Here is a 24,539-nt window from a genome sequence, read left to right as displayed (position 1 = left end):
CAGAGACCGGCGAACAGAAAATTATGCCTGCTGGTGGAGTACACTGAAAGGTAGCAAAGTTCAAAATTCCAAGTTGTGCAAAGCTTTCAAAATCAAAATTAAACTGTCAAGCAGAATCACAGAAGGATTCATCATTGGAAGAATGACATAATTGAAGATGGTGAAAATTTGTTAATATATTAGAAGGAGGGTATGGAGATCAATTAGTAGGCTATTTCAAATATTTCAGACAGAGGTAAGGAGGAAAGGAGTAGAAATAATTCTGCATTAGAATGGACAGCACTGCTTGAATGGGGAAGGGATGCGACATTGACTAAAAGGAAAACTCAAACAGGGTAAGAATGAGGGAAGGATGGGAGAGGAGATGATTAGTTCTATTTTAGAAACCTTAAGTTTTATATGCTCCCATGATGTTGCACAAGTGGTTAAAATATGGCTCTAAGAATGAGGATGCAGGCAAATTTCAGATTATTAGAATCAGAAAAAATTTAATTGGTCCATAGTCAATTAAACATTAACAAAAAGGCTTTGTGACAAACATTTCTAAATTTTTTCACAAGCACATATTTTTATTAATAAGAAATACAAAGAATATTAAAAGTTATCATATAATCATTGCTTGAATTGTCAATGTGCCCAGTCCCTAATTTTTAATTTATTTAGGAAGAGAGTTCCTCATAATTTCACCCTGTCTTCAAAATAGTTAATTCCTACAATTGTTGGGATAGGAAGAACTCATTTATAACATGTTTTTTATCTACTCAGTAGAATAATATCTTTTATGTCTAAAAGAAGTCCAGTCTTTTGTAATAGGCTCTATGCAAAAAGTTTAAAATGATGTGCAAAATTTTTTAAAAGGTCATTCTAATTTCAAAAATGTTAACATCTGAAATTATGTCATCTTTAATTATCAGGAGAATATCTAAAGAATAATAAAATGTAACACTTACTTTTGCTGCACCTATCTGTTCTTTTCGAAATTTCTCAAGTGGTGCAATTAATACATCATTAGCATTTTGGATCTGAAATAAAAAATGCACATATATTAAATCTCGCAGAGTTTCATGCCAACAACATTGAAAAAATGGCTGCTTTATCCTTCGTATCAAATAGACTGTTTTTGTTTTTGTTTGCATCTATAAAAACAACTTACATGTTATATACAGTTTTTCTACTTTATAATTAAGCTGTTTTCACATATTATTTCCCTTGATCCTAATAACAATGTGAAACATACGAAAATAAGTACTTGTCGTGGTGAAATCTTGGTTTGAATACTTAAATTTCTTCTTCTAAGACTTAACTAAGAAACAGCACATTGGGTATTAAATTTACAAATATCTATAATTACACTGGTTTAATGTAGCCAGTTCAAGCATCATTTTAAAATTAAACCATATAAAAGCTCTTCCATTTTGCCATTAGAATGGCACAATTCTACAGCTGCAAAATAAGGCTTATTTTTCCCCTATTTAATTAGCTTCCTCATAATGAGGAATTGAGGTTTGCCTGAACATTCTCATAATGTTTCCAACCTGACTAAAATAGCATTTGATTTCATTTCAATGAAAACATATTTTAGCCCCAAATTCCACATTGAGATTTACTTAAACTTTAAAACAAATACATCTTTTTATATTAATCTGTAAGACTACTGCAATGGGAGTGCAAGATATGAAGACCAGCAACTGAATGCAAGCAGACCAAAATTCCTAAGGATACCATTATTCTGGAAGGGGGTGTTCTTTTAAAAAACAGCCTTTAGAAAGCATTAAAATAAAGAGGAGGCCCAGTCACAAAATTTATAATTTATTCTACAATTATGACAACTGAACAAAATCTATTACATAATTAGCAAATACCAGGATAAAGAGAGAAAAACTCTTATTTTTAAAATATATTATTCTACTTTAAAATAGGTTAAAGGGTATACAGGTGCTCCATGTACTATTTTTCTAACTGTTTTGTAAGTTTGAAATTATATCAAAATAAATGCATTTCAATAAAAGTGTCACTTTCCTTATTTTCATCAAACTGGTTTATCTCTAGTCAAGTTTAATTTCTTAAAGTCCATCATCTAAAAATGCACACAGATAATATACAAAAATAAAAAATAAAAACTAGCGTGTTGACAACACTATCCATGATCCTGTTAATCTTCAATTTGCAGAAAAATGAGAATGACAGATCTTGAAAAGAAGACCAAAATCCTATGCTGTGAAAGCATAGAAATTAGATGAATAGGCAAAAAATCTTGTCCCAGACAATGAGAGCCAACTGGAGATACCACTGACATCCATCACCTAATCCCCATTTCTGAGCTCAGACAGACATACCTCCAGATAGACTGTGCAGGTGTCCTACTGGGAAGAGATTATTAGAAATAGCAGTAAAATAGCTCACTTTTAATTATCTCTCTAAAACCTCTTTGCCCTCATTAAAACCCCCAATTACATACATACACACACATAGACACACACACACACACACACACACACACACACACACACATCCAGATTGTACAGAGGCAATACATAGCTGACTCCACCTTTAAAGTTAAGTTTGCATAAGGGGAAAAACAGTATCAATCAGTACTTTTGTGTAATTTGGAGTAATAGCAACAATAAAGGCTACTATTTATTGAATGTTTACTTTATGCTGGAAATTGCAATAAGTCCTTCACAAGCATGAGCTAATGTATTTAAAGCCAGCTAAATGGCTGGGAGAGAAATTCAAATCTGGAAGTGATAAGGAAGGAGGCTGGGTTCCTGTAGTATTGACAGATGCATAGCAGGAATTCCAGAGACAGTTCTATGGAAGACACAAAACGACTCAATGACAAATTGCATAGAAGGAGAAAGAGAGGGGAATCCATGGAGAAACTAAGGTTTTGGCCTCAGCCACTGGAACTTTGGTAACACATCAGAATTGGGGCAAATGAGGTAGGGAGTATGCTTGGTAGAGAAAGAATCAAGACAACGATTAATTTCACTTTATTCCAATTACAACTGATGTCATGGAAAGACTCAAAGAAATATTATGTCAGAAAATCCCATCTCACATTGGCAGAACTAATAAATATGAATGGATGATTTTTATTGGGAAGGAAAGGATTGTGAAAGGGGGTAGATGGGCTGATGTCATATACTAAGACCTTGGCACTCACATTCACATCCAATGGTTTACATCTCTGCTAAACCCCTTCTCTCGCTGTTACATACATAGGACCTCAAAATAAAGCAAAAGCCAGATGATATAACAAAACAGAAAAATTAACAGCCACCCCGTGAGCTAAGTATAATTTCCTATCTCTATTTTTTTCACATTTCTTGGGTTATTTGGATTTGCTTTTTTTTTTTCCTTCTTCTCCCATTCTCTTACCATGAAACTAAAGGAAGAAATAAATAAGTGGCAAAGGTATTAAACAGAAAAAAAAAAAAAAAAAATGAAGGGGGGAAAACATCCAACAGGGTGATAAAGAACAACAGAAATGATTTCTTGAGTGTTTCTAATGTGTCAAATACTACACTAAGGTCTTCACAATATAGAGATTAAAGTTAATATTTTATGGGTAAAGAAATCAAACATCTAAAAAATGATCTGGAATGTATTAAAAACATGAATGTTAAAGTTCGACGCAGCTTCATTTGAATCTCAGTGCCAAAACTGATAACACACAGTGTTTCATCTCTGTACTTCTTAAAGTGTTTATAAAAATTAAAAGCAAAATAAATTATTTTGAAAAAAATCACTAACACAGATTTGCATATGGAAGGCTCTCAATAAATGTTAACTTCTTCAAAGAATTGAATATCTACTCTGTATTCCTAACTGTCCTAAGCAGTCTTTACAGTTTCCCCTAAATGATTTAAAATGTAGTTATTCAAAGCTAGAAATTGAAATCCAGATTAATAACAGAACTTATCCAGAGGCCTAGCAGTAGTAGATAACCCCACGTTTTTCCATAAACCATTATAACAAATGCCTGGCTCTACCTCTGAAATATGATGCCACTTTTGTATGCAGTCAGTGACTACTGTTCACAATATGTAAATTTAAATTCAAGAGATCAAAATGGAAAATGCCAGCACTCAAAGGGCACTAAGTGGATTTACAAACCAATTTGGCTCCTTGTGAGCCTCATCTTTATACATTCCCCCTGGGAATACATGACTTTTATCCCTACACAGTGGTCACTCATATGGATTAATCCCTCCAATTCTGAAGTAATCCTGAAGTCAAGAAGGTGTTAAAATTTTGGCAGGATTAAAAGAGTTACTGTTGCTGCTGCATAAGAAAGGAAAATGTCATATAGAGGGTAGAAAACGCTTATTTAAAATGTGAATTAGAGTACAACTATGGTGACAAACCTTGCAAAGTTAAAAAATAAATCTAGAGAAATGCAATTTTCACTCACATGGAACTCTCATCCGGATTCACAAAACAAGCTTGATGAAATTCCTTCCAGAAGGGTAATACTTGGGGGAAAAATCAAGTCAAAGTTCAGGAGATTCAGGATCCCATAATATCTGTGGAATGTGCAACTTTGCATGACCTTACTAAGATGCTTTAGAAAAAATACAAAATAAATTTTAATACTCTCCCTAGATATTGATAAGATAAATTATTAAAGATGCCTTATTATGGTAATTAAGAAACAATTAACTTATAATTACTAGCCATTACCTAAACCTTGGCTTTAAGCAACTTATTTTTATAGATGTTGGTTCACATTTAAAGTAAAAAACAATTACTGGTAATTTCACTTATTTTCAGTAGAAGAAAAGCAAATCTGATATTGGGTAATACTTCGCAATATAGCATTTACCATGCATTTTAACTGTGGGTAGGTTATTTAAGCCAGGCAATTAAGTTTCCTGTCACTTTCTTTTGCTATTTCAAGTGGTTCTAATAAACAGCCACAAGGGGGTGCACATAAATCATTCAAAAGTAATGGCTAGAAACGTTTTCATGTGGTTTGAAGAATGATTCTCCAAATATGTTTGGATTTCCTTTTTTACTCCCCACATAATCACGAATTATAATTTTCTATGGATCATGCATTTTCAAATGCTATCTTATAGGAACTTGCAGGGCTTGCTTTTCATTGCTGATAATCTTGCCACACTTATTCACTAAAAAAAAGTAGCAATGGAATGAAATAAATCTGAAAGGTACGACTCTTAACAATTTTATTCTTACACTTCTTCCCTTTCCAGGTTTTGATTAAAATCCAGTGATGTTGGTGCCAGTCAAAGCTCATCACTAATTAATGACTATATGTCCCTATATCTTGCAACTCATTAGTTAACACATCAGAATGTCCGAAAAATTACAGTTCCTTACCTCTCACTTTCAAAGCAATAAAACACTCATTTTTGATGCAAAGATTTAATTATATTCTCAAGTACTATTTAAAGCAATACTTCTGATATTCTAAAGTACTATTTAAAGCAATTGCTTAAGGCTATAATAGGCTACACCATTTACAACAAAAAACATAAATGGTAGAGTTCATTGCAAAAATAATTTCCTGTTGAGATGTCAATATAAACAATCAATACAAAGTGGAAAGACCATAAAGGTATGTAATAATAAGTGAAACGATCATAATCAACGCAGAAGATATCTACACAGTCTTCGATGTAAAAGAATGGATTATTTTCCCATTCATATTTACAACTGAATCACATCACAGCTGAAAATCACATCACAGTTCTAATTTCTGATTGATTACAAGCAAGCATCTCTTCTCTGCCTTGTCCCAAACTGTATCTAGTTCCTCCTTCCTCAACAGCTTCTTAGGAAGAAGCTCTGGCAAGGGGTGGGGAACTGGGGTGCTAGCCTGGCATTCACTCCCAGGTACTGGCCAATTTAACTCTCCATAGCTATATAATATAGACATTCTTCTCTAGGTCAGTAAATCCATAGCACTACTAAACTAGATCTCAATGGCCAAAACTCACATGAGGTATACAGGATGGACACATGAGCACATCTTGCATTAATAAATGATCAGAAGTCAAAGACTAAATACATATTACTTCATACCCTTTAATGTGAGCAAATGACTGAAAAAAAACATACTACCATCTAAAAACAAATGCTGTGTAAGGCTATCTGGATACTTGTCATTCATTTAATTCTGACTTGAATGTCACTTGCTACTTCAGCATTTGAATGTTTTGGATCTACTTAGTGAAAGAGTTCTACTATGAATCCCACTCCATTGGACCTCATCAGTTAGATCTAACTCTTACTTGAATTTAATATAACTTTCATCTTTCTCAATTTTTATCAGCAATAATACTTTTCTTATGGAAATATATTGGGAAAATTAACTTAAGTTTCTGGAGAATTGTTTCTGGAGAATACCCTCTTGTTTTTCAGAAGATAAGTAGGAGCAATACACTCTCAGGAGAATACTACCATTTATTTTTAATTAATTGGCCTAACCATGACAACTATGCAATCTTGATCAAGTTACTCAAACTAAGTTTCCTTTTCTATATAATAAAGACGATAATATGTCCTTATCTCATGGCCTGCTTATAAAGGTTAAATTTTTTACTTTATGTCTAATGATCATAAGAATTTATTAATAAAGCATTAATTGCCTCCTATTAAATTCTTTCTTTTGAGTAGGCCAACTGCAGTGCTCTAGATTTTTTTTTTTCAATGAATTAGGAAGCTGCTATTGGAGTTTTAGTATAAGAGTGATATCTCACTAGCACATACTTGATGTCAAAGCTTATTAACTGCAGAAGAGTAGTTAATAGGGGTAAAATGGCAAGCAATCTGTCTACTTCTAGAGTTTATAACTAGTGACAAATATATAAATCAAATTAAAGTTTGCTATTTTTTTAATAAAACCATCTATACTCATAAGGTGGAGGAATGGAAAACCATTCCACCAAGAAGGAATTGACCATTTTCACAGAATCTAGCAGAGAAAGTGGGAGAGGAGAGTAGATTGTAAAATTTCATATAATCCACTGTGATGTAATTAACATCACACCTCTAGGTGGTAAAAAATTAAACTATTTGTATACTAAGTTATTTGAACCACAAAGGTAGGTTATTTATTGTATCTTTCTTGTTCTTAAACTACTTTTGCTTTATTCCTTTCTACTCAGCAATCTCTAATGGGGGATTAAAGTAAGAATACTTTTTAAACATTTAAGCATTGTAGAAACATTTTCAAATATTAGACATAACCATAACATTGCCTCCCCACTTATCTACTTATTACCAGCCTAATTACTGCTTTTTCATTTATAACCCTTTAATATTGGAGGCTAAAAACAGAAAACAAAGTCAAACTTCTTTTCAACTATAAATATCAAGATATGTGAAAGGTCAAATTAGAATTGGCATCTTAAAAGCTGCTTAAAATAATACTCCAAATGACCTGTATATACATTCACTTTTAAAAACATACTTTTTTTTTTTTTATTTTGACCAAAAGGTATGCATTTAAGAGAGCAATTTTATAGAATTTTTTAAAAGACCATATTAACTCAAAGGTCACACAAGGAAGATATTAAAGTTATGTCATTCAGAACCTGTATTCTCAAAGGGAGATTTAAGAAATGTAGTACCCTGAAGTTGTTTCATTCCAACAGGTTAAATACTCACTCCTGCATTTGACTAGGTAAAAATGTTCTTCAGGGATACTGGTGAAGTTACTTCAGCCGGTTCTCTACCTTCGCACATTCTAAGGAAACATCAGGGTCTGCTGAACTTTGTACCTCTGGTGGCACAACTAGACCACTCCAGTGATGCTCCTATGTTTGTTAATATGGGCAAAAATATTCCTATAACACAGTTGCCTTATTTATGTCAATATCCTCATGTTCATGAAAATATACCTCCTCCCATTCTCCCACCTCAAATATCAGAGACACTGTACATCCCAAGCTGAGCTAGTTAGGGCCTCAAGAATATTTCTATTTACATGTTCTAACCCCTAACTTAGAGTGGGGGAAAGTGGCTTCGTGTATGGGAGCAAGGGGAGGGAGTTTCAGCAAAGTGATAATTTATATCACTCCCTCCCTCCCACTTAATGCTATTTCTTCTTGCTAATTGTGCTCTATCCTTCTTGGTATTCCCTACTAAGAGTATCTTTGGATTGAAAAAAAATAAAATCATTCATCTTTTATAAATTCTTCATTTGTGAATTTAAGCAAATCTCTGATAGCCTTTGCCAGTTTAAAAGCAAATAAAATTCATTAAATTCGCAAAGTCATATTTTATAGTAATTGCATTTTAGTAGCTGAATGTTAATATAATCATAATTGTCCAGTATTTTGATAATAACAGATTGCCAAATGTTTAAGAAAAATGGAAGATATCCCAGTGTATATGCAGTTTCTTAAATTTCTTATTGTAGTTGTGCATTAGTGGGGGAGAATGGGAATAAAGAGGAGGACAGGAGAGAAGAGGGAAAGAAGGAAGGAATTATGCAGGATACAGATGTACATAAACAAAGGAGAGAATGATCTAACTAATACAGGGAGAAATGAGGAAAAATTAGGTCTGGGGCCAGTGGTGTGTTAAAGCAGGCTCACAGTGGCTCACAGAACCTTTGTGCTCATCTCTTCCCAGCTCGCACTGGGTGAGCGACCTTGTGTTGAAATCAGCCAAGGTGGGAGGATTTACTCCGTGAAAATCAGCAAGCTCTACAAGTCAGATTTCTCACACATACATAGCCACATGTATGCATGCATGTGCATATAACATGCACCTGAGCGCCAGTTTTTCCCAATCTACCACTGCCTGGAGCCAAATATGTAACTACGCATTGCTTAACAATGGGCATGTGTTCTGAGAAATGGATCGTTAGGCTATTTTGTCATCATGCAAACATTGTAGAATGCATTGCACAAAGCTAGATGGTACAGCCTACTATACACCTAGGCTATATGGTACAGCTTATTGCTCTTAGGCTTCAAACCTGGACAGCACCTTACTGTACTGAATACTGTAGGCAACTTTAACAGTGGTCAGGTAAGTATTTGTGTTATCTAAATATATCTAAACCTAGAAAAATATAGTAAAAATATGGTGTAAAAGATTTTTTGTAACGGCACACTGTACAGGGCACTTACCATGAATGGAGCTTGCATGCCTGGAAATTGCTCTAGGTGAGTCAGTGACTGGGTGGTGAGTGAATGTGAAAACCTAGGACATTACTGCACATGATTATAGATTTTACAAACACTGTATGCTTTGACTACATTAAATTAATAAAAAAATACTTTTCTTCAATAATAAATTAACCTTAGCTTATGGCAAATTTTTTACTTTTAAACTTTTTAATTTTTTAACTTTTTGACTCTTGTCAAAGCTTAAAACACATTATACCGTTATAAGAATATTTTATTTCTTTATATCCTTATTCTATACACTTTCTTCTATTTAAAATTTATGTTTTACTTGATGATACAAAGACACACATTAGCTTAGGCCTGCAAAAGTTTAAATCATCAATATCACCATCTTCTACTTCCACATCTTGCCCTAATAGAATGTTTTCGGGGCAATAACACACATGGAGCTGTCATCTCTTACAATGACAATGCCCTCTTCTGGAATACCTTCTGAAGAACATGCCTGAGACTGCTTTATATGTTCTATTATAAGTAGAAGTATACACTCTAAAATAATGATCAAAAGTATAGTAATACATAAACCAATAACAAAGGTGTTCATTATCATGATCAAGTGCTCTGTGTTATACACAATTCTAGGTGCTTTACTTCTATAGATGGGCAGTACAGATTTGTCTGCACTGGCATCACCAGAAGCACATAATGTATTGCACTATGATGTTAAGACACCTACGATGTCATTAGGCGATAGGAATTGTTTAGCTCCATTATAATCTTATGGGATCAATATCATGTATGTGATTTATTGCTGACTGAAATGTTATGAACACATGACTAAATATAAATGGCATGTACCATGAATGCTGTTGCTCTTGTTAGCAAATAATGTTTATAGTTAACATTTTGTGATCATTCATTCGGTGTTTAGGTTCATCTTTAGAATCTTTCACAGCCTAGCACCATAGAAAGCTACTATCTCCTGACCGGGCGCAGTGGTTCACCCTGTAATCCCAGCACTTTTGGAAACCGAGGTGGGAGGATCACCTGAGGTCAGGAGTTCGAGACCAGCCTGGCCAACATGGTAAAATCCTGTCTCTACTAACAATACAAAAATTAGCCAGGCATGGTGGCACACATCTGTGATCCAAGCTACTTGGGAGACTGAGGCACGAGAATCATTTGAACCTGGGTGGCGGAGGTTGCAGTGAGCTGAGATCCTGCCACTGCACTCAAGTCTGGGTGACAGAGCAAGACACCATCTCAAAAAAAAAAAAAAAAAAAAAAAAAAAAAAAACAGAAAGAAAGCAAGCTACTATCTACCGGATAGACTTGTGAAGCTAGAACTGTCACCAGTGCTAGAGTAGAAGTTTCTGCCAGCATTGCTAGGGAAGCTCAGAAACCAGAAAGTTTTACATGTAAAAAATTAAGTTTAAGTGTAAAGAAGTACAAATGAATTTAATCTTTTCAATATTGGAAAAGATATATTTAATTGGAAATGTTATAGGTTAATAGGTACATGTTTAAAAGAGATGCTTTAATAACTAGATAAAAGAGATCTTGTGTAGTTAGCACTCTTTACCACTATTTGTTGCTTAATATAGGTGTTTTTTGAATAAATACATAAAACATAACAGCCACATTATGACCACAACACAACATATATGGTCAAGAAGACTGCATATACTAGAGGACCCATAAGATTACAATGGAGCTGAAGAATTCCTGTTACCTAGTGATGTCACAGCTGTTGTGACATTGTAGTACAACACATTACCTTTTCTGTGTTTAGTATGTTTAGATACACAAATGCTTATCATTGTGTTACAACTGCCTGCAGTATTCAGTACAGTAATATCCTGTATAGATCTGTAGCCTAGGAGCCTTAAGTGACAGTGGAACCATGTAGCCTATGTATTATTTTCATATTTTCTAATTTCTAAACCTTCAAAAGTGGGTATTTTCCCTATTAAAATCTTTTTTGAACAGTGATACACACTCTCTATTGCATCCCCAAACACAGTTTCAGAATTGTGCTGATGCCATGTTTACGCATGTGATAAAAAGTCAACTTGAGTAGAATGATGATGATTGTTCTTGGCTTATGAAATGCTTACTTGAAATAATATAATGATGAGGTAAGGATCAGCACGGCTACAGGAAGGTTAAGAAGAGATTATTAAAGGAGGAGCACTTCTCACACATAATTCTACCCAATTAAAGTTTGAGAAATGAGAAAAAAGGGATATTCCTTCAGAAACGTAAGCATCATAACATTACCTTTTCCTAGTTCACTTTCCCTGGAACAACACTTACTTGGGATGTTTATGTCACATGTTATCTCGATATAAATAAACACAGGAAACATTGTAATTGGAACTTGTACAGCTAAGAAAAAACAGCACCAGAAGCTAATACACACACATAGTATATCTTTACTATAAACTACCCCCTTTGTGTCTGTTTGGATGTGAACATTTTAAGGACCTCCGAGAGTCAGGGGGAAGAAAAAATAATCTTTTTAAATAAATAATTCCTTGATTGAATAAGCCAGCAAATTTAATCACAGTGTTGTTAAAAATAAAAACAAAAAAATTTAATTAAAAGAGAAAACTTTAGAGCTTTAACACGGAATACAAAGTCCATGAATACCCATAAGTTATCTATGTCCTACAATTTAGCAAACAAGAGATATGATTTATTTTGCAAAGATTTTCTTTTAAACTTTCCCAGGCATTTGAGCACAGGCTCTTAGTCATAGCTAAGAATTACTTCCCAAATAAGTTCCATATGTTATAACTCTCGGCCCTGGTCTTTTCCAAATCCAGATCTGGTCATAAACTATGGGCCAGTTTTCCACACTGTACAGCTGTCAAAAGCCTTTCTTATCCAAGGAAGTAAAGAACCCCTTTCAGCCCTTAATGTGAGGTCTTAGATCATGTGAAGAACGAGCGATATGTCAATACTAGAGAAATTCTCTTTAAAACATATGACAAACAACATTAAAAAAATTACACTTTTCCTTACCTGTGAAAAGTATGTTCCAACAGAAAATAGAATCATTTAATAAATCATTAACATCTGACCTCTTTTGGTCTTACCCTGAGGCCATGGCTTGAATTACTTTCAGTTCATAGAACTGCCTATGAGGTTAAGATTCTTCTCCAGAAAATGAAGCTTGAAAACTACTTTTCTTTCAGACAGCTTGAGACATTTGAGACATTCAGACTCTCCTGCACTTATCATGATGCGTACAATCAGATAATAAGGCAAAGCAGTAACGCTATGCCACGTGCCACCTGAATCATCCTATATAATTATGAAAAACTGCTTGCTTCTCTTTCTTTTTCCTCCTAAAAAATTAAGAGATACCTACTATATCTAGTGGGAAAGAAAAGTTACATTTTGAGGCCAGGAGTTCAAGATCAACCTGGCCATCATGGTAAAACCCTGTCTCTACTAAAAATAAAAATAAAATAGCCAAGTGCGGTGGTGCACACCTGTAATCCCAGCTACTCAGGAGCCTGAGGCAGGAGGATCGCTTGAACCTGCGAGATGGAGGTTGCAGTGAACAGAGATTGCACCACTGCACTCCAGCCTGGGTGACAGAACAAGACTTCACCTCAGGGGAAAAAAGAAAGAAAGAAAAGAAAAAAGAAAAGAAAAGAAAAGAAGAGAAGAGAAGAGAAGAGAAGAGAAGAGAAGAGAAGAGAAGAGAAGAGAAGACAAGAGAAGAGAAAAGAAAGAAAAGAAAGAAAGAAAGAAAGAAAGAAAGAAAGAAAGAAAGAAAGAAAGAAAGAAAGAAAGAAAGAAAGAAAGAAAGAAAGAAAGAAAGAAAAGAAAGAAAGAAAGAAAGAAAGAAAAAGAAAAGTTAGCTCCTTAGATGCCCAGTTTACATGAGCAGGATGACAGTTGCTGGTTGTAAAACTCTCCTTCTTATCTCCATGTTAACCAGGTCCCCAAACACGGAATCCTAACAACAAAATATATTGTCAATAATCACATCCTGTTTGTAACTTTCTGCTTTTAGTAGTGTTCTAACACATTCAAGTATATTACTAGTTAAGGAATATTTTAATTAATCTAAATTACTAACCTGAAAATATTGGAGGGAAAAATGCATGTTCTCAGATAATTCAGGAATACAGTAAAATTGAAACGTATATTACCACCATCAAAATGAAAATAGCTTTGCCTAGTAACACAAAGATACAAAGCTAATGATATTAGTGTACCTTACCCCAAAGCTTCCCAATCCCTGCTTCATATGTCATCATGAGAGCACCTAGGTGTATCTTAACAGCCTTTTGACTCAGGTGACCTTTCAAGAATTCTTTTGCAGAGTAAAAGGAGCAAAGACAGACTCAACCAACTTAATCTTACACTTCAAGATAAGAAAACACTCTACACTCCATCCATGGGTCAACTAATGCATTTTCATGCTTCAGATATCAGGTGAAGTGAAAGCTTAATAATGCTTTCTCCAACCCAGATACTTCTGCCAAGCTCCTTATCTGTAAACGGTTTGTCTTACTCCCACGGACACCTCAAAAACACACCCTCAAAGCAGGTCCCAGCCTTCTCCACTCCACTGATTTTTCTCCTCTCGGTGAATGGCACTATATTCAGCCAACTCTCCAGTCATCCTAGACCAAGGCCTCTCCTTCATCTTCTGCGCCCCATGCAGGATCTCCCCACCGCCTTGGCTTGCCTCCAATCACATCTCTTCAGGTTAAATTAGCAATTACACAACTCTCAGCACTCCGTTTCACGACCCACCTATATTTAACTTTCCACACAGACGCCAGAATGTTCTCTTTAAATGGACAGTATTTCACTCCCCAGCGTTCATCGTCTCTCCACAACCTTCAATAGAAAAGGACTTCCTTTAGCCCAGTATCCAAGGGCCCTTAAAGAAAAGCCATCTCCTTACCTCCTAAAAACCTTTTTTGCTGCCATTCCCATGTGAGAAAGCCTTGATTTCTACCACGTGCATGGCAGACGCACTTGACAGCCCTAACTTAAGCATACCTTGAGAATGAGACTGTATGGCAGATGCCCCAAATGTGTGTTCAGAGTTCCAAACTAAGGAATTGAGAGTGGCCAACCGGAGATTCATTACTTATCTATGTGGAATATCTGAACCCTCAGCCTGTCCAGTGGAACACAAGCCATTCAGGGGATCGAGGCCTTTGCCTTGGGTTCAATCAACATTGTCAGGTGGAGGTTGTTAGTGGGAGGGTGTTAACTAAAAATACTATGTAACCTGCATGCTTTTTACAAGTGGGTTGGTGGTTCTTCTGGTCCGTCCCACTGTCATTGGACCACTCTCTATGTAAGTTTCCCAGTAATAAAGCCCTATGTTTTGTGTGTTGGCTCTGGGTCTCTTCTTCAGGTGCTTGAACCTAGTGTCATCCTATTGAAGTTAACAGGGGTCTGGCATGCCACCATGTAACATGACTTATAAATCCTAGCTCCCTTGACCTCTTCAATCCTTCTCTCTGTTCCACTTGTTCCCTATCTGAACATATCTTACTCATTCTTTAAACCTCAGCTCAAGCTTTACCTCCTTGCTGAGCCTTCCCTCATATTCCTAGGTTAAGTTCTCAAGGCCCTTCTTCAAACTCCCACAGGATACTGATCATATGACTATCACAGCAGATGCCGGTACTCTGCAGTCCACAGTGTGCACAGTGTGTCTTCCCATCCAGATTATGAGTATTTTTGAGAAAATGTTTATGTCTCCAGCTTTTATTTTTGTATCCCCCAAAGATGAGAGCAGTATCTGAGGCATACAGTTATTAGCCAACAATTATTTATTGATATAAGCTTATTGGTTGGAAGTGGGGGTAGGGTAGGAGGTGGAGAAAGAATTTGGAAGACAGGAAGTTAGAGAGTGGAAAATGCCAAAATCAAACTTAAATGATAAAGATGGACAATGTCAGACTTCACATTCCTACAAACTAAACATCATTTTCCTATTCACATATCAGTTTCAGTCTCAAACAATGGTCTATCCATGCATACCCTAGTTGAGTGTGAGGTGTTCTGATGAACCATTGAGAAAGAAAAATCAGAAATGCATGGATTCAGTATGAAGATACCCTGTCTCTTTGGGAGAAAGAGAAGATTTTAATAGATAACAAATGAAGACCACCTTCTACTTAAGCATTCCACGTTACAGGTTTTTATTACATACAAAAACAAAAGGTTACTTATCTCATTAAATTTTTACTTCTACTTCTAAAAGGTGAATAGATGAGATTAACTTCTGGAACTTTGTTTCTTTGTAAATTCTAGTTCTAGTTACCATTTGGAAATGAATCTTGAAGAAGCACTGTGGATAGAGTAGGGAGAATAGGCATGCTAAATGCTATTTGGCAAAATAACCTATCTTTAGCCATTTATTAGAAATAAATAAGCAATGGCCTGCTGTCTTATGAGGCCTTGCTAGCCTCTGCCAAAAATTCAATTAGGCTGATAAACAATCTCGGAAGAATGAAGGGTCAAAAACACAGCTTCTTGTCATCTTTGAGTTTACTAATCAGGGAACATATTATCTACATTACTAAGGTACAAAATTACATTACTGAATTACAATTAGGACAACTGGGCAAAAAGGTGAAAACAAGGGCAAGCCTACGTAATGCTGTGAAGTGGATAAAATCTGTTTTCAAAAGCTTCTATCTCTTCAGCCACCCCAGGTAGGTTTTGTTTAGCCTTTATTCGAGTGTGTTTATTTTATCTCTGAGTAGGCTTTGTCTGGCCTTTATTCTAGTGTGTTTACGATTACCACCTCCTCTCACTAAAAACTATGCAGCCAGGAAACCTAAGTTTTATTTTTTTAATTTTTTTATTTTCACAGGTTATTGGAAAACAGGTGGCATTTGGTTACATTAGTAAATTCTTTAGTGGTGATTGATGAGATTTTGGTGCATCCATCACCCAAGCAGTATACAGTGTATCCAATTTGTAGTCTTTTACCCCTCACTGCCTTCCCATCCTTTCCCTCCGAGTCCTCAAAGTCCACTGTGTCATTCTTATACTTTGCATTCTCATAGCTTAGCTCCCAATTATGAGAATATACAATGCTTGATTTTCCATTCCTGAGTTACTTCACTTAGAATAATAGTCTTCAGTCTCATCCAGATTGCTGCCAATGCCATTCACTTATTTTTACGGCTGAGTAGTATTCCACTGTGTGTGTGTGTGTGTGTGTGTGTGTGTGTGTGTGTGTGTGTGTACCACAGTTTCTTTATTCACTCGTTGATTGATGGGCATTTGGGTTGGATCCACTTTTTTGCAATTGCTAATTTTGCTGCTATAAACACGCGTGTGCAAGTATCTTTTTCATATAATGACTTCATTTCCTCTGGGAAGATACCCAGTAGTGGGATCGCTGGATCAAATGGTAGTTCTACTTTAGTTCTTTAAGGAATCTCCACTCTGTTTTCCATAGTGGCTGTACTAGTTTACATCCCCAGCAGCAGTGTAGAAGTGTTGCCTGTTCACTGCATCCACATCAACATCTACTATTTTCTGATTTTTTGATTATGGCCATTCTTGCAGAAGGTGGTATCATACTGTGGTTTTGATTTGCATTTCCCTGATCATTAGTGATGTTCAGATTTTTTCATATGTTTCTTGGCCATTTGTATATCTCCTTTTAGAATTGTCTATTCGTGTCCTTATTCCACTTTTTGATGGGATTTTTTTTTCTCGTTGATTTGTTTGAGTTCATTGTACATTCTGTCCTTTGTCAGGTGTATAGATTGTAAAGATTTTCTTCCATCCTGTGGGTTGTCTATTCACTCTGTTGACTGTTCCTTTCGCCATGCAAAAGCTCTTTAGTTTAATTAAGTCCCAGCTATTTATCTTTGTTTCTATTGTATTTGCTTTTGGGTTCTTGGTCATGAAATCCTTGCCTACGCCAATCTCTAGAAGGGTTTTTACAATATTATCTTCTAGAATTTTTATTATAGATTCAGGTCTTAGATTTAAGTCCTAGATCCACCTTGAGTTGATTTTGGCATAAGTTGAGAGATGAAGATCCAGTTACATTCTCCTACATGTGGTTTGCCAATTATCCCAGCACCATTTATTCAATGGGGTATCCTTTCCCCACTTTTTGTTTTTGTTTGCTTTGTCAAAGATCAGTTGGCTGTAAGTATTTGGCTTTATTTCCGGGTTCTCTTTTCTGTTCCATTGGTCTATGTGCCAATTTTTATACCAGTACCATGCTATTTTGGTGACTATGGTCTTATTGTAAAGTTTGAAATCAGGCAATGAGATGCCTCCAGATTTGTTCTTTTTGCTTAGTCTTGCTTTGGCTATGCAGGCTATTTTTTTGGTTCCATATGAATTTTAGGATTTTTTTTTTAGTGTTCAGAGCATCTTTTATTTTCCTTTCCTATTTTTTTAAATTTTTTTTATACTTTAAGTTCTAGGGTACATGTGCACAACGTGCAGGTTTGTTACATATGTATACATGTGCCTTGTTGGTGTGCTGCACCCATTAACTCATCATTTACATTAGGTATATCTCCTAATGCTATCCCTCCCCCCCACCCTCTCCCCACAATAGGACCCGGTATGTGGTGCTCCACTTCTTGTGTCCAAGTGATCTCATTGTTCAATTCCCACCTATGAGTGAGAACATGCGGTATTTGGTTTTCTGTTCTTGCCATAGTTTGCTGAGAATGATGGTTTCCAGCTGTATCCATGTCCCTACAAAGGACATGAACTCATCCTTTTTTATGGCTGCATAGTATTCCATGGTGCATATGTGCCACATTTTCTTAATCCAGTATGTCACTGATGGACATTTGGGTTGATTCCAAGTCTTTGCTATTGTGAATAGTGCTGCAATAAACATACGTGCGCATGTGTCTTTATAGCAGCATGATTTATAATCCGTTGGGTATATCCCCAGTAATGAGATGGCTGGGTCAAATGGTATTTCTAGTTCTAGATCCTTGAGGAATCGCCACACTGTCTTCCACAATGGTTGAACTAGTTTACAGTTCCACCAACAGTGTAAAAGTGTTCCTATTTCTCCACATCCTCTCCAGCACCTGTTGTTCCCTGATTTTTTAATGATTGCCATTCTAACTGGTGTGAGATGGTATCTCATTGTGGTTTTGATTTGCATTTCTCTGATGGCGAGTGATGATGAACATTTTTTCAGTGTCTGTTGGCCGCATAAATGTCTTCTTTTGAGAAATGTCTGTTCATATCCTTTCCCCACTTTTTGATGGGGTTGTTTGTTTTTTTCTCGTATATTTGTTTGAGTTCTTTGTAGATTCTGGATATTAGCCCTTTGTCAGATGAGTAGGTTGCAAAAATTTTCTCCCATTCTGTAGGTTGCCTGTTCACTCTGATGGTAGTTTCTTTTGCTGTGCAGAAGCTCTTTAGTTTAATTAGATCCCATGTATCAATTTTGGCTTTTGTTGCCATTGCTTTTGGTGTTTTAGACATGCCTATGCTTATGTCCTGAATGGTATTGCCTAGGTTTTCTTCTAGGGTTTTTATGGTATTAGGTCTAACGTTTAAGTCTCTAATCCATCTTGAATTAATTTTCGTATAAGGAGTAAGGAAAGGATCCAGTTTCAGCTTTCTACTTATGGTGAGCCAATTTTCGCAGCACCATTTATTAAACAGGGAATCCTTTCCCCATTTCTTGTTTTTGTCAAAGATCAGATGGCTGTAGATGTGTGGTATTATTTCTGAGGACTCTGTTCTGTTCCATTGGTCTATATCTCTGTTTAGGTACCAGTATCATGCTGCTTTGGTTACTGTAGCCTTGTAGTATAGTTTGAAGTCAGGTAGCATGATGCCTCCAGCTTTGTTCTTTTGGCTTAGGATTGTCTTGACAATGCGGGGTCTTTTTTGGTTCCATATGAACTTTAAAGTAGTTTTTTTCCAATTCTGTGAAGAAAGTCATTGGTAGCTTAATGGGGATGGCATTGAATCTATAAATTACCTTGGGCAGTATGGCCATTTTCACGATATTGATTCTTCCTATCCATGAGCATGGTATGTTCTTCCATTTGCGTCCTCTTTTATTTCACTGAGCAGTGGTTTGTAGTTCTCCTTGAAGAGGTCCTTTATATCCCTTGTAAGTTGGATTCCTAGGTATTTTATTCTCCTTGACGCTATTGTGAATGGGAGTTCACTCATGATTTGGCTCTCTGTTTGTCTGTTACTGGTGTATAAGAATGCTTGTGATTTTTGCACATTAATTTTGTATCCTGAGACTTTGCTGAAGTTGCTTATCAGCTTAAGGAGATTTTGGGCTGAGAGAATGGGGTTTTCTAAATATACAATCATGTCATCTGAGTATTTTTTTTTATAGTTCTGTGAAGAATGATGGTGGTATTTTGATGGGAATTGCACCGAATTTGTAGATTGCTTTTGGCAGTATGGTTCTTTTCACAACATTGATTCTATCCACCCATGATCGTGGGACGTGTTTCCATTTGTTTGTGCTGTCTATGACTTCTTTCAGCAGTTTTTGTAGTTTTCCTTGTAAAGGTATTTCACCTCCTTGGTTAAATATATTTCTAAGCATTTTTTTTTTTTCCCCCGCTACTGTAAAAGGGATTGAGTTCTTGATTTGATTCTCAGCTTGGTCACTGTTGGTATACAGGAGAGCTACTGATTTGTGTACATTAATCTTGTATTTGGAAACTTTGCTGAATTCTTTTATCAGTTCTAGGAGTTTTTTGGTGGAGTCTTTAGGTTTTCTAGGTACACAATCATATCATCAGCAAACAGTGGCAGTTTGACTTCCTCTTTACTTATTTGGATGCCCTTCATTTCCTTCTCTTGAATGATGGCTCTGGCTAGGACTTCCAGTACCATACTGAAGAGAAGTGGTGAGAGTGAGAATCCTTGTCTTGTTCCAGTTCTCATAGGGAACGCTTTCAATTTCTCCCCATTCAGTATTATGGTGGCTGTGGGTTTGTCACAGATGGCTTTTATTACATTGAGGTGTATCCCTTGTATGGCAATCTTGCTGAGAGGTTTAATCATAAAGGGATGCTGGATTTTGTTGAATGCTTTTTCTGCATCTATTGAGATGATCATGTGATTTATTTTGTTTTTAATTCTGTTTATGTGGTGTATCACATTTATTGACTTGCATATTTTAAACTGTCCCTGATCCCAGGTATGAAACCCACTTGATCATGGTGGATTATCTTTTTGATATGTTGTTGGGTTTGGTTCACTAGCATTTTGATAAGGATTTTAGCATTTATGTTCATCAGGGATATTGGTCTGTAGTTTACTTTTTTGGTTATGTCCTTTCCTGGTTTTGGTATAGGGTGATACTGGCTTCATAGAATGATTTAGGGAGGCTTCCCTATTTCTCTATCTGGTGAAATACAGTGTCAACAGGATTGGTACCAATTCTTCTTTGAATGACTGGTAGAAATAAGCAAGAATTCACCTGTTCCTGGACTTTTTTTTGTTGGTAATTTTTGTATTACCATTTCAACCTCACTGCTTGTTACTGGTCTGTTCAGGGTATCTAACTTTTCCTGATTTAAGCTAGGAGTGTTGTATCTTTCCAGGTATTTATCCATCTCCTCTAGGTTTTCTACTTTATGCATGTAAAGTGTTCATAGTGGCCCTGAATAATCCTTTTGTATTTCTGTGGTGTCAGTTGTAATATCTCCCCTTTCATTTCTAATTGAGCTTATTTGGATTTTCTCTCTCTTTTCTTGGTTAATCTTGCTAATGGTCCATCCATTTTATTTAACTTTTTGAAGAACCAGCTTTTTGTTTCATTTATCTTTTGTAATTTTTTTTGTTGTTGTTGTTTCAATTTCATTTAGTGCTGCTCTGATCTTGGTTATTTTCTTCTGCTGAGTTTGGGTTTGGTTGTTCTTGTTTCTCTAGTTCCTTGAGGTGTGACCTTAGATTGTCTGTTTATGTTCTTTCAGACATTTTGATGTAGGCATTTAGGGCTATAAACTTTCTTCTTAGCACCACCTTTGCTATATCCAAGAAGTTTTAATAGATTGTGTCACTATTGTTGTTCAGTTCAAAGAATTAATTTCTATTTTGATTTCATTGTTGACCCAATGGTTATTCAGGAGCAGGTTATTTAATTTCTGTTTACTTGCATGGTTTTAAAGGGCTGTCAAGGAACCTAAGTTTTAAATATTTCCAATCGTTATCACACTCTCTGGCCTACCAATAAAACCTTATGATTTCTATGGCTTCTTTCATGAAAACCTTGCTCCATGCTTCCTAACAACTAGTAATTCTGATAATTCACACTGATTTACTGACAGGTGCTAATATGCTTCTTGAGTCCTGGAAGCTAATTGTCCAGGAAAATGTAAGACAGAATAATAATCCAATATTGGGAATTTCAGTGCCATGGATGGTTTAATGAGAGAAGTAATTGGGCTGGTGAAAAAATAGTTGTTGCTATATCTACCTGCATGACAAAACTTCAATAGGTTCTCATTTGAACTAATGATGACTTTATGGTAGATCAAGTTCATATCTAGATAACATGGTAATAATGCTTCCTTTCTCAGTTTATGCATTAGACGATGGTGAATGTAGGAGCTATATGTAAGTGTATGCTCAATGAAGGTTGCTGTCCAACCAGAAGCAACACACACACTATTATTTGTCATAACTTTTCAGGTGAGAACCTAAAATTGTTCACAAATGAAGTTCTGGTAAACTGAAGCTAGATGTTTTTGGCTTAGTTTGCAATACTTCGATCTTTAGCCACTAGGCCATAATTCATTAATTAATGCCTCCAACTCAATCATTTTCAAGCAAATACTTACAGTGTAATACAAATCTCTCCTGGAGCTTGTTTACATAGTCCAGGAAGACAGACAAATAAGCCAAAAATAAACAAGATAATATCAGATAATGACAGGAGTCACAAAGAAAACAAAACAAGTTGATGTGGCAAAAAATGACGGCAGTAGTGGGCACTGAATTAAACTGGATATGCAAAGCCTCAGTGAGGAGATACCTTGGAACTCTGGCATGACTTATAAGAACTCCTCACCCCACTCCAACCCCTACTCATAGATCTGGGAGAAGACTTTCGGGCAGAGAGAAGAGCAAGTGCCAATGCCCTAAGACAAGCTGATGAAATGAAAAGAAGGCTAGCATGATGAAAGTCTAGTGAAGGCAATGGAAAATGGTCAGAGATGAAGACTGGGTACACAGCACCAAAGGTCTTGAGAACCATGGTATGAAATTCAGATTTAATTCTCTGTTGACTACCAGAGAAATGCAGAATGTGATTATAACAATAAAGGATGAAAATTATATTATAACTCAACTGACTCCAGATTTTGTACCACATGCCATTGTTATTCATAAACGTGTTATACTTCCAAGGTTTTTAAAGCCACTGTCACTGCAAAGAAGAGAGAAATCCACTGAGAGATGAGGGGAAGTTCTGTCACTAAATTGAACTCAACTCCTGAACAAACCAAAAACTAACAGCAAAAAAAAAAAAAAAAAAACATTAACTGTCAATAACTCACCAAGTAAATCCAAATATGTGCAGTTTTTATCTATGATTCTACACTGACCAGAGCTAACAAAGTTAAAGCAACTTCTTTCCAGGGTGAAAGAAAGGATTTTTGTACTTCAATTAACCTGAGTTGTGCCTCACATTTATCACAATTGATGTCATCTAATTATAAAGTAAATGCCTCATTACACAAAAGTGTACATATCAGGAGACTGTATTTCATGGTATACCTATAAAGTGAATCTATTCTTCACATGTCAAAGTTATACTACATTGAATATAATCTAGAACTAAGGAGGAGCATTGAGAACAATCATAGCTAATATTATCCTTTCTAGGAGAAAGGAGACGGAAGTCCAAAGAAGATAAAATTTACAATTGTTTAATAGCAGACCCAGCACTAATGTAATGCCTTTCATCTAGCTGAACTGAAGTGAAATGATGTTCTTCTTCACTCGGTGACAACCTATCAACAATGTAATACAAATTTGGGTACAACTTTAAACACTCCTGTATATTATTAAGAAACAATTACGTGCTTCATCAGAAATGGATAGCATTACATGAATTATACCATAAAAATACTGGAATGCTAAAAGGAGAAGGCTTCAATTACTTTGCTTTAAAATAAATCCCTCTCCTTTTTCCTTTTAACCCTTCCAAGTGGCAGCATCTGTGATTTTGGGGTGGTGAGGGATCTTGGTCGTACGTACCCTTTTTGATATGCTCCAAGATCAAATTACATGGTCAAAAAACTTAAAGGAAATTAACACTAAATACTAAGTGTTCATATTAATCACTTTCTAAATTTAGATAATTCAGATTTATATATTTTACTCATTGAACATCAAGCCCCTTATATCCTTAGCACTCAAAAGTGATAGGTCTTGAACAATCTCTTGAGTCACGTCTGGGAGGCAATGCTGAAGGGACAGAGGAACATTTTCAAATTTAACCCCCTCTTTGAAAATTCCAGTAATAGAAAATCACCATTACTGACAAAAGTGTTGCAGGGACCTCGGGTGTCCCAAGGCAAAGAACTAAGGAAGAGCTGCTTTGTGACATTACTTTGTAGGGAACGCATCATTTGTAGGAAATGTAGAAACATTTAGCTGTTTTAAAAGAATATGGAGGACATGTTTGATACAGATATTCAATACATTCTTTCAAGTGTTCTTTCCTTTTTCAAGCATTACACTACTGTCTTTATAAGCCCTAGGTATCATTTAATTTGAAGACTAGTTCAAATTTTTACTTTTCGTTCAAAGTCTAGTCTCACAAAATAAAAATTCAGGCCTCTCTCTCTGAGTCACACCACGCATCTAAAAGTTGACAGTATGGTCTGGAACTATAGTCTCCTTTTAGGAGAAGTTTGGGAAATCATTCTAACCCCTAGTTAGCTCCTTGTATCTTAAGAATCACCAGTTATTTGAAAGCTTGAAGGTTCTAGGAGAGGAGTGCAGCTACTCGTATACCCGTGACAGAAGACTGGTCCTCCTTTATTGGGGATGGTCATCCTCTTCGACTGAGAACGCAGCATTGGAAGGGACGCGCATGGAGTGGTGAGGGTGGAAGGGGACACCAGCCTAGCCAGCCAGATCAGCCAAATCAACCCTGGCAATCAATGGGGTTACAGATGTCACAGCAAGATCATCCTCACATCTAACAACCACCAATTATTTGACATAAAACTGAACACATTGCCTAATCAGCCACTCTTTACTGTAGTGGTATCTAATTCTGCCCTTGGGCAATGGTGCTTTTACTCGAATCCATCTCAGGACTTATTCCACATATCCTCAAGTTACTCCTTTCCATTTTCTTCATAGCAGATCCTGTCAAGAGCATCTCCATTTAGCTGGTGTGTGGACGTTATATTATGTTTTAACTAGAGAATGATAACTCCA

General features: G+C 35.9%; 1 protein-coding gene across 1 annotated transcript in view; it reads right to left on the bottom strand.

Moving 5' to 3' along the window:
* ARHGAP42 (Rho GTPase activating protein 42) overlaps positions 1-24,539 on the bottom strand; it is a 332,212-nt gene that overhangs the window by 152,632 nt on the left and 155,041 nt on the right. The window contains exon 4 of the mRNA XM_010358477.2: positions 951-1,022. Within this exon, the coding sequence (XP_010356779.1) occupies positions 951-1,022 (72 nt within the window). The remainder of the gene's footprint in view (positions 1-950; positions 1,023-24,539) is intronic.

Source organism: Rhinopithecus roxellana, chromosome 15, assembly GCF_007565055.1.
Source record: "Rhinopithecus roxellana isolate Shanxi Qingling chromosome 15, ASM756505v1, whole genome shotgun sequence".
NCBI classification, from domain to species: Eukaryota; Metazoa; Chordata; class Mammalia; order Primates; family Cercopithecidae; genus Rhinopithecus; species Rhinopithecus roxellana.
The sequence above is the reverse complement of the archived record's forward strand: the minus strand, read 5'-3'. Positions and strand labels throughout refer to the sequence as shown.